Below are 11507 nucleotides of genomic sequence, written 5' to 3' on the forward strand. Positions count from 1 at the left end.
CGTTACCCGGAAATCTCTCATTCCCGGAAATGCCCTGCACCAATTGTTCCGGCTAACGGGAATATCACTGTAATTTACATGGAAGGAGTTCGTGGGGAGAATTTAAAATTATTATTGAAGGAAAGGATGTGAATTTGGAGGTGAATAAGAGATAGTAAAATCCTTCCTATATTGACATGTAGATGTGTTTTTTATTCTTGGATGGAAACAGATTTTATTAGAATCTGAGTTATAGAAAGGAGTTACCTGAGGGTTGTATCTTGGCTTAATAGAATGGAAAGGGTTAGAAATAGTGAAGTAAATGGGATGCTTAGAATGGCTGTGGAATGGTGGGGTAGGTAGATAAGTTCTTTGAGATGATATAAACATAATTGAGAAGGATGTAAATGATTAAGAGGGTGTGAAGTGGCAAGTATATTGGGTGGAAGGAGACGGTCTGCTTTGTGGGAAGGAAAATTGAGCAATATATCAAGAAGAGAATAGGAAGAGAGAGAGGGTAAGTGAGATGGAGTCAGAGGGCAGTGTGGAGGCTTTTCTAGAGTTGCCAACCCTGCACACCTCAGGGAATGAAATGTTGCATGTGAGTTGAGAAATACATGAATATTCTTAACATGATAAATAAAGTTTTGTGTGTAGAAAATTCTATATTATTCTGGTATAAACAGACTACACAAGTAAGTGTCATAAGTGACTGATAAATTTTAGGGGCCACTTGGGATGACTTAGGATATGATGTTACTGATTGGTAGTTTTAATGGTTTTTGGTATTTCAGGTTCTTGAGGACTTCCTTCACAATAATCAATCTTCAGACAAGCCCCTCATCCACATTCTTCAGAGAACTCATGTTCAGGGTTGAGATAAGATGCCAACTCACTGTATCTGATTTTATTTTTTCTCACACCATCTACCTTCTCATCTGTCAGAGATGTGATTTGGGCCTTAATTGCTTCATTTCTCCTCCTCGTCATTGTTTAATGCCGTGTCTTCTTGTCACTGCTGTTTGATGCTGTGTGTTGATTGTCACAGTTTTTACGTATTACTGTACTTTATGTATCACAGTGAACTGTAATAGAATCTCAGAATATTGTGTTTGTATTATGTGACGCATTATGTATTTCTTGTAAGTTTATATGCAATATTTACAAATTATTCTTTTGTGCTAATAACATAGAGGATGCTGATCATGGCCTTGAGCAGTAAGATTTAAATGGAAAATATTATTTGATATACAGAATGTACGGTAGCTTGATTATTTACTCTTAATGAGAGAAAATATCTGTCATTGCAAGAGGATTTTTAACTGACTAAACAATGTTGGAATGTAAGACACTTCTCTATTAGGCTTTTAATCTTTTAACCTTTTCACTACCACACTACGTGCCACTCCCACCAAGTGAGCATTAGCCTGCAACGACTTAATACTAAATAAGGATGCACTCTTAAATTTCACTGTCCTAACCAGTGAACCAATTTTGTTAATTTTTGTGCTGTTACAAAGATGAACAAGGGGGCTCCCAAGTGCAACGTGCTCTGCTATTATAAGATCTACTATAAGAAACTTAGATCCAAAAATATCATTTGTCTTCCTCTCGCACTTGATTTAGTGGCATCACCTGCTTGCCCACCATTGTTGATGATCTGTCTATAACCAAAACATATTTTGGATGATTCAAGTTCTTGTTTACAATCTATGGAGTTAAAAAACCCAGCAGGTCTTGACTTTTGACCCCTAACTTATATAACTATTGCTAAATTAGGCGTATGTTTATCCAAGCCATAAAAGTCGTTCCTAAATTAGCCAACCCTTCCTAACCACAGCCCCAAAAAGGCATATTGTGATGCATTGGTTACCTGAAGGTTTAAGGGTAAGGAGTTTTGCCATTGTGCCACCAGAAATGGTTTGTGAACTTAAATTTTCAATTATGAGCTACTGGACAGTTTCTCACCCGTCTCAGTTTCTGGTGAACTATACAGTAAGTGCTGCCCTGTTACATATTTGTTCTTGCTCATATTTATGCTCAGGCCACAGTGTATTGAGGTACTGGCATAGTTATTGTTTTGACTTTTTACTGGCATTGTAAGTACAGTATTTATAATAGCTAATGGCTCGGTTTGGGGATTTTATGGCTTGGTAGCACAAACCAGCACTAATCTCGGCAATATGCCTTTATATACAGGTCTCACATTGGGTTATAGCCATACGTATAATTGGCTTTTGGCCTTTCGACAAAAAAGACTGTGTATATGATTGGGTGACCATGCCCCATCACCTTTCTTTCCCCATCTTCCTGAATTCTTAGTAGGCTTGGAGAGAATGTTGTTGGTACTAGGAAATGATGATGTGATGGTGCCTTTAATGTCTGAAGGTAAACAGCTAGAAATTCCTCCAGTTTTGTAAATTTTCAGCAAAATTTGAAATAGCACAGAGGTGTAGTGCTATTGCTTCTCAGACTAAGTTTAATTGTTTTTCCATTAAATTTTTACATTTAAAAACTGTTGACCTCATAAGAAGGCCTGCGTCCATGCTAGACTTGTCCCTCACTTCCATATAAAATTTAACTTTGCTTGGGATGCTAACCAAGTACAGAACTTAATGCCATAATTGAGTCACTAAGGAAATATGTGGTAATAAAAGGGTTAAATTTTTATAACTATTTCTGCTTTAAAGATGAAAGTGTTTGATTTTTTTTACATTGGTTTAAGAGAGCATTTTTTAGTTCTCTTTTCAAATATAGTTATAATGAAATTTATTTCTTCACTTAGATTTGATTTTGATGACCTTTGGGTTTTCAGTATGATACATTGCTAAAGATCCACTTGTGACAGTCTTAACACAATTATGACGTGCTACAGAGGAGAACTTCACTCCATATTATTTAGTATTAATCAAAGCAGCTCCGTGTACAGCAAAACCAATTACTCACTCGTGGTTTTGGTTTGTCATTGCTTCAAAAAACTTCTGGATTAAAAAAAAAACATGTTTGTGGTATAATATAATCGCTGTGTGACTTCACTCAGGATTTTTATAACTATTAAGTGCCATGTAATGCTGATCTTAATTACTACATTATGAACTCCATGAGGATGATAGCCATAAGAGATTACTTTCTGGTATATTAAGAAGGTATAATTTCAATATTTACTCACAATATATAGTGCATTAAAATTATGGTGAGTATCTGAAGCTTAGAAAAGCTTTTTAAAGGATTCGACACTTCGATTACACGGGTTGATTCACTGTAGAGATATTGCAAAATTATCCTCTACGTATGGACACGTAAATGCTCTCACAAACACACTTTTATAAGCACGCACACAAACACACTTATAAGCACACAAGCAAGTACACACACAAACACATGGCTTAAAACTTTCTGGATAAGTTGTGCACATGTTTAAAAAAGAGAGAAGAATGTTGTACAGTGTAAGACAAGACTGGTGTTTATGTTTGAGAGGAGTAATATGGAGTAGGAGTGGTATAGTGGTGCTTGGCGGTGTGTGACATAGGGATATTGTGTGATGTGTGGTAACTCTGTACCTGTTGATTTTTGTCTTGCAGCTTGTTTGTGGAAGGTAGCTCAGCTTTACAGAACATATAAAGATTACCTTGCATTCCTTTGAGCTAACAGACATACTGTACTGTCATAGAAATAGCCTAAAACAAGATAAGTGTTTGTTATTAGATAAATTCGTGAATTATTAAAATAGTAAATATTCTCCTGGTCAGGGCATTAATGGGAGGTTAGACTGATTTGGACCTGTTGACTAACTAGCAATTCAAGAGGAAGTATGTTACCTTACAACTGCAACCTATGTAATCTTTGATTAGGTTCATTGTAACCCTTTAAGAGCAGGGGTTTCTCTTGGCTGAATAAAATTGTCTGATATTACCCAGAATAACATACTGTACCTAAGGGCTATATTGTCCTCTTAAGGGCTAAATCTCAAGCTCTTAAAAGTTGAAATTATTTTTTTTTTAAGTTGACCTAATACTGTACCTTTATTAAGACATTTTAAAAGAATACTGTATAATATTTTTATAATTTCCTTTTATGTATTAAGTTTGCTATGAATTCTTATTCATGGCTGTCATAGCTTTAAGGGGAAATTATTCTTGCTACCTCCATGTTAAAAATAACTTTACACAGTCCAAGCAGAGTGGCAGCACAGAGACTTTTGGTAGCTCAGATTTTGAATTTCTTTGATTACTGTATTGTGCAGTACAGTATTACATATTACTGTATTGGGCTTACATTATGTAACTGGAACCAATAGGTCGACTGGTAAACTAGCCAGACAACCTGATCTATTTCTTTAAGCAGTAGTAAGTAACTATCATTTTTTTTTACATTATGCTTTTTCTCATAAATACAGATCAAAGTAAAAAAAAAAATGTGCTTTAAAGAATTCTTATCGTTACAAGTGTTGGGTATCAGTTAACTTGTGATATGCTTATGCCAGGTTAATAGTTACCTGATGCTGGCATAAATTTTGCATGCTGGTTTTCGAATTTTTAAAGTAATTTTAAGGATACATCTATTTACCAAAGGATTTGTGCATAATACTAGCTGCTGCTTGGAGAATGGGGTTAAGAGTTCTGAGATTAATAAAGGTAGCTCTAACGTATAAGTAATTTGGATAAAGGAGGAAGGATGTGAATGAGGTTAGCTTCTGCAGTGGAGTATTACAATAAGATGTTTAGGGGAGTGAAAGAATGTGGCTCATGCTGGTGAGTAAATGTGGAATTGTGGATAGTTAAGGAGTGCATCTAGGTGGCTTGAGGAGATGAGTAACTTAGAAGAAGCTGAGAGTGAATGAAGGAATCTTTTAATAAAATAGAGACGATTTAGAATGAAAGTGTCGTGAGATTGAGTTTAGCTGTGAGGAGGAGACCAGGGAGTGTAAACGGAGGGCAAAGATACAATAATAAGGATACCTGGGAATATACTGATACATGGAATTAATGCTTGTTACAGATGAGTCAGAATCTAGGAGCTGCTTTACACTTGTTTGTTTGTGAGGTTGCATGGAGAGCAAGTGTAAGGATCCTTGATGTTTCCCAGTGTCCATGATACAAAAGGAATCATCTGTGACATTTCCTTTTTATAATAGAACATGTAAAGTACTTTAAAATTTATATTCAGTACTGTACTACATACACCTAGTAAGCAGGTGTAAGCAAACTTCATGGGCGATTCTCCTTAGCTATGGACCGAAAACTACATTACTGTATTGTGTTGGTGTGTCCACTGTACTTCCTGTTATGCTACAAGTAGTGCCTTCATACCTTAGGATAGATTTGTACTTTTCTGTTGGTATTTAATGTTTTAGAAATAGTGTTAAAAGAGAAAAAGATCTTGTTACATATGGAAGATGTGAATAATTTTAATTTTCCACAACATCTCCTTCATGAAGTAAGTACTGTACTCTCCATTCTGATCAAGCAAAAACAAATTGCAGCTTTAAGTTTTCTTAGGCTCGTTGTCCAAATGGAAAGTTACTGTATCACAACTATTAAACTAATTTGTGCTGTTTTTATTACAAAGTCACAGTTATTTTGTTTGTGAATTATAACTGAATTATTAGGTAGCTTCCTGTGACATTATTATTGGGCACAAGACTTGTGTTTTTTTTTTGCACAGAAATTCAACTGTATTATTGAGTTCAGAAAAAAAATTGGACTCGTACAAGTACCAAAGAATAACCATAAAGTTTTATAGTGTGAACTAAAATATTTCTCACCAGAAATGAGGGAAATATGTTGTACTTTCATACAGACACAGTGCACACAATGAGTTGCACTGAAGTGATCTCCACTCTGTCTATTGAGCTTAAATCTGATGTATTTCATTATTTTGTGTTTCACAGATTTCAGATATTTCCCACACTTCAGGTAGGATGCCTTATGCACAATAGTCATCACTCGGTCTTCTCTACTTGCCTGTTGTTGATGCATATGTACCGTGCCCCCACTTTACATTTAGGCTCAATATTCAACCTAGAATACAATGATTCAACCCTGTAGAATGTAAAGGTTTCTGAATATCAATGTTTCCTGTTTTTATGAATGAGCAGATTTAGATTCAACTCATTCATTCTATCGAGTTTTATCCTTTTGATATCTGTATGTTGTGTGTCATGAAGGTTGAACAGCCCCATGCACTAGGACGGTATCCCTTACAACAGTTCTCACAGTATCATATAACTCTCCACAATATGATGATCCATTAATGTGTTCCAACCTCATATACCGGTATGTGACTGAACTCCCTACAGTATGATAGGTTTACAGAATTTGACAGACCTCCCACAATATCACTCAACTCCCCAATAGGATACAACTTCATACAGTACAACAGAACTCTTCACAATAAGAAAGGCCTTAGAACAGGAATGGATTTTTTTTTTTTTTTTTTTTTTTAACATATGTGAGAAACTGCTGCCACCTGCTTGTCCTCAGAACAATATGTTAGTAAAGAATGTAGGTTTCCTGTATAGATATCCTTGAGAGGAAAATTAGGTGTTAAATCGAGAAATGAGGATGTACAGAAGGCGTGGTGTGTGAGAACGTGAGAGACTAATGGTGTTGAAGTAGGGGTATCGGTGAGAAAAGATAAATGCTAAAAGAAAAGCTTAAAACAGCAATTCATTGTGGCTAACTTTTCACTTATCTTGGCATAAATAAATATGGGAATTATAGCTATACTGTACGCAATATTACTCATTTTAATTGATGCTGTACATTAAAACAAATATTATCTCCTCAGCCCCACTGCTTCTGTGGTAGTTGTGCTTCCATGGGAAATGAATGCCACCTAACCCAACCCATATACAGTATCATATGCTTCAGCCCAACGACTGCACTGAATATTCCACGTAAAGCAATTGTTATGGGTTACACTGCTTTTGTTAACAAGCTTTTATCACATCTTTAACCTCATTTCTTATTGCAAAGTGAAATCAGGCTACAGGTACAGTCATGGAAAAAAACTCCTGTCAGTTCTCCCTCTCATCCATGAACCTGTGAATCCGAGACATCACACATTGTTGGGCCCTTAGATGGTGCACTGCGTGATGTCTTGGATTTACAGGTTCAAGAGTTCCAGGGTTCATGGACGGCACTTTTGACCGTGACTGTACATTCATGCGACACCAACATTGTGTTAATAGAGTACTGTACCGTGATTTTGATTTGCTGTAAAGAAGACATTAAGCGCGCTGTGATTCCTGTTCGTAATTTTCACTTGATGGAGATGTTATAGCGGTAAGAGTGAAAAACGGGAGAGCGTGTGTTTGCTTTTGGTTTCGGCCATCCTTCGATATAACCAGAAAGAGTGTGTGTGTGACAAGAAACCATCACAGGCTTCCAGCAATTTGCCTAATGTTTTTTTTTTATTTTTTATTTTTGTACAGCCTTTAAATGGTCAGATGAATATATGTACAATGCAAGTTCTGTAATGCTGCTTGTATTATGTGTGTTCGATCTCTCCCGTCTAAAACTCGTATACGTATACTTGTATGTGACTGTACTTTTGAATTCATAGACTCATTTTATCTTTTGTATTCCATTTATAACAGCAGTTGATATCCATTGTAATCCAGCTGTTTCTATTTTATTTTCTTCCTAACTTGCTCTGTGCACAGGAAAACAATAATTAACCACGGTAAAGCATTATTGTCCAGTCATAGTCATAAATTGAAGTCAAGATTATTATCCTACCCTACTTGATTATCTGGTAATTTTTTATAAAAGTTTTGATATGCATATTAGTTTTCTGTGAGATATTTTTTTTTTATTTATTGTCATTGGTATCTTGACCTAACAGTTACATATACCCTTAAGGACTTACAACATTTTATATCCGTTTCTGATAGCTTGAACTGTTGATGACTGGACTTTTTTTTCTTTGTCTCTCTAACAGCTAGATCTCTTAAGTGTCAGAACATTTTTCATTGGCATGATTAGTGGATTACTGTAATATCTTGGTACTGAAATAATGTTGTGACCCCATTACCATAAGTCAAAAGTCAGGGGCCTTTTGTCTAATTTTCCGTGTGCTTCCTATATTGTCAAGGATGGGCCTTTTACAGTAATCCTTTGTTTTATTTTATCATCATATACACTACAGTACCATCACTATAACCAACAAACCTTATGCTACTGCTGCTGTAATTGGATTTGAAACACATAGCCACTGCAGGTCATTAATATTTATGTAGATCTGTAATGTATATCTTGTTTATTATGGCTCACCTTATATAACCATTGTGAATCTTATACATGTATTTACAGCTGCAGGGTTTTCACAAACTTGGTTTGAAACTGCAGGATATTAAGTCTTTGAAGAGGTCATGGTGGTCACTCCAAAGAAGTGCTTTGAGTGTTTAGCACTTAAACATCATGTGATGTTTTATGTTGCATCATATGATGACAAGATTTTCAAGCCAGTGTTTTAATACTGTATTATGCATCAAAATTAGCATTTATACAGCATGTCACGTGTCCCAGTAGACCTCATGCTACCCACACCTCAGTAGAGCTCAGTTGTCTTTCAGTCAATGTGGAAAATACACGTTTGTTGCTGTTAGTGGCAGTCTGTCCACCACCCCCACCTCCAAGATCCCCTGTTGCTCGGCCCTCAACACGCTCACATAAACACTCAACTGTGACAAAAAAAAGTACTAGGCAGATAAAGAATTAATTTTTTTCATTTTCAATACTACTGCTTGCATTTTTTAATTTAGTAAGAATATAACCCCCAGCACACAGTGGTAGCCAGGTTATTCTATAGTTGCAATTTAAGGTTAGGAAATAAAAAGCCATGGAAAGGTATTAGTCCATTGAGTAAAGGTATTTAGTCCATTGAGTTGGTCCAAGATAAGTCGTTATGTTGTGGCTAAGGTAATTCTGCAACGCCCAAATGTGATGTCTCAAAACTCCTCCGAATCACTTTATTTTCTAAACGTTTTTCTGATTTCCAATACAGTATTTATTTTATTTATTTTTTATCCCCTCATCCCCCTCTTATACCCTGTACCTCATTCCCAACTCTTTCGTTACTTTCATATTATTATTGGTAGTTGTTATCTCCAGATCTCCTCCTTTACTGATTACTTTTTCTTTTTTTCTTTGTTAGTCATAATGCCTTTCCTAACTGACACACTGACAGAATTTCTTAACATTATTACTGTAGTACTTCATTAACTTTCAACCATTTCATATCGAGATTATTTATTATTCATTTGAGATCTTCAGTCCACTGTGCTGTAATTCTCAAGGCATGTGTTTTGGGCTAGAATTAGGGATACTGCGCAGGAAAAATTTGTAAGCTGCCGTCGAAAATTTTAATGCTATTTAATTTAATGAATATACAGTATACCTTAGGGATTAATACACTACGTATCATTATCACCATTTATGCTCACAGATACATGATATTGGATTCGATTATATATTGGATGTAAATTACGTTTGACCTCATTTGACGCTGATATCAAAAAATGAATGACAGTTGGGAACAGCATGAGCTAATTTAGATGATGACTTGTGTATGACTTTCCTTTTTTTAAATCATATCAGTGTTTATTTCCCCTGTTCTTCAGATTCAAATTGAGGTTATACATTCATAATTATCTCCCTAACACACATTGGTTCTTGCAGTAATCATAACTTGTACATTCCATGCTATTGCTTTCGAACTTATCGTACCATTAAGTTAAAGAATGATTATATATGCAATTGTTTATGTGTAGTAGTTTTTATAGGATGTATATACCCTGTATGTATGTATGTACTGTGTCTTATGATAAAATGCTCATAATGATTGTATGGATTCAAAATAGCCCCCATTTTCTCAACAACAAAAGAAAGTTTACATTTGCCTGGTAGCCATTTAAGAGGAGAAGCCACCCACAATGGCAGATGAAATGTTTCGTCTCATACATTGTTGTTTACTTTTTGGTGACTCTCCAGCCATTTAAGAGGAGGTTTATAAGGATCTTACCTGGTACAAGTCGGGTGGTATCCCCAAGATAAGAAAATAAAATATAATGCAAATGTATGTCAACCGAATATGATGTACGGTGCCTAACTTTTGAGAGTACTGGAGAAACCACCACCAAGAGAATGTTGATTGTCATTTAGTGTATCTTTAATAATGACTCTAATATACTATTAAACTCATGGTTAATCACAACATTCAGGGTAAAATAGTACCGTATGTAATTGTGTATCCGTGGAAAAGTAATTACAGTGTATAATTGAGTATGGGCATTGATATTATGAGGCTAATACTAACATAAGAAATTATATTATTGATATTTATATTGACTAGTACAACTGTATGTGTATGTACAGTATATTGAGTGTGTGTGTGTCAAAAAAGGGCATGTTACTAAATTTTAAAAGCTTGGTCACAATGAACAAAGGTTAAAAATACAGTACAATACAGATACTGTATTTGGTCACTACTAGATGTGATATAGTTTAGGATAAGTTACATAGACTTTTTGTTTTGTTTTGCTTTAAGTTGATACTGTAAAATATGTGCTGTAGTTTTAGAAATATAGGTTGTACTGCATTTTATCAGTAAGTCACTGGAAATTTGAGAACAATTAGAAAAACGAAACCTTATTTAGATTTGACTTTACTGTATACATACATAATTTTTATGGTACATTGTCAAATATTAATCTAAATGCTGTATCTACTTCAAAACACTGTTTATATACAAAGAATTCTTGCTTATACAGTACAGTGGTCCCTCGGTTAACGAACACAATTCGTTCCACAAAGTCGTTTGTTAACCGTATCCATTGTCTCAATGGGATATTGGGTAATTGGTTCCAGCTCACAGAAAAGTACATACAAAGTAAAAAAAAAATGCAGTAAAGTACACTTACTTTGAGGTGTGTATGTAGAAGGTTCATGGTTGATGATGATGATGATGATGATGGGAATTAGAAGTGGGGTGGAGGAGAAGGGAGAAGAGAAGGAAGTGGGGATGGAGGAGAAATCACCTTTCAGGGGACCCATGCTTGATGCAGTAATTTCACCAATATAACTTTAAGTTCACTCGGTGTAATTCAAGATTATTTTATTTAAATCAACACTGTACTGCGCTATATATTATCAATGTTAACTAAATTTCAGAATGACCAATAATTCCGATGTATAAATTCAAAAATATTCAAGACACCAACAAAATAGATGTTCACTCCACTGTCAACAAAATCACACTGACGCTTGGTGGCTGAGTCAAGCGGCTGATGGGCGCACAAAAAACTAGTTCCCTGTACTGCATATATTATCAATATGTTAACTAAATTTTAAAATGACTAATAATTTTAATATAAAAAATGCAAAAATATTAAAGAGAACAACTTTCTTGATATTTATTCCACTGGAAATGAATGTAAACATAGAACAAATTACTGAATTGGCAGACTAGCCCATCATCTGATGCTCACAACAAAACGTGTTGTTCGTAAGGATTTCGTTAATCGA

General features: G+C 35.2%; 1 protein-coding gene across 6 annotated transcripts in view; it reads left to right on the forward strand.

The window, feature by feature from the left end:
- Positions 1–9825, forward strand: part of LOC121855842 (S phase cyclin A-associated protein in the endoplasmic reticulum-like) — a 69995-nt gene extending 60170 nt beyond the window's left edge. For all 6 annotated transcript variants that reach the window (XM_042350996.1, XM_042350999.1, XM_042350998.1 and 3 more), the window contains one exon: positions 774–9825. In XM_042350996.1, coding sequence (XP_042206930.1) covers positions 774–857 — 84 coding nt within the window. In that variant the 3' untranslated portion in view covers positions 858–9825. The remainder of the gene's footprint in view (positions 1–773) is intronic.
- Positions 9826–11507: the final 1682 nt, after the last annotated feature.

Source organism: Homarus americanus, unplaced genomic scaffold (assembly GCF_018991925.1).
Source record: "Homarus americanus isolate GMGI-L3 unplaced genomic scaffold, GMGI_Hamer_2.0 scaffold14072, whole genome shotgun sequence".
NCBI lineage: Eukaryota > Metazoa > Arthropoda > Malacostraca > Decapoda > Nephropidae > Homarus > Homarus americanus.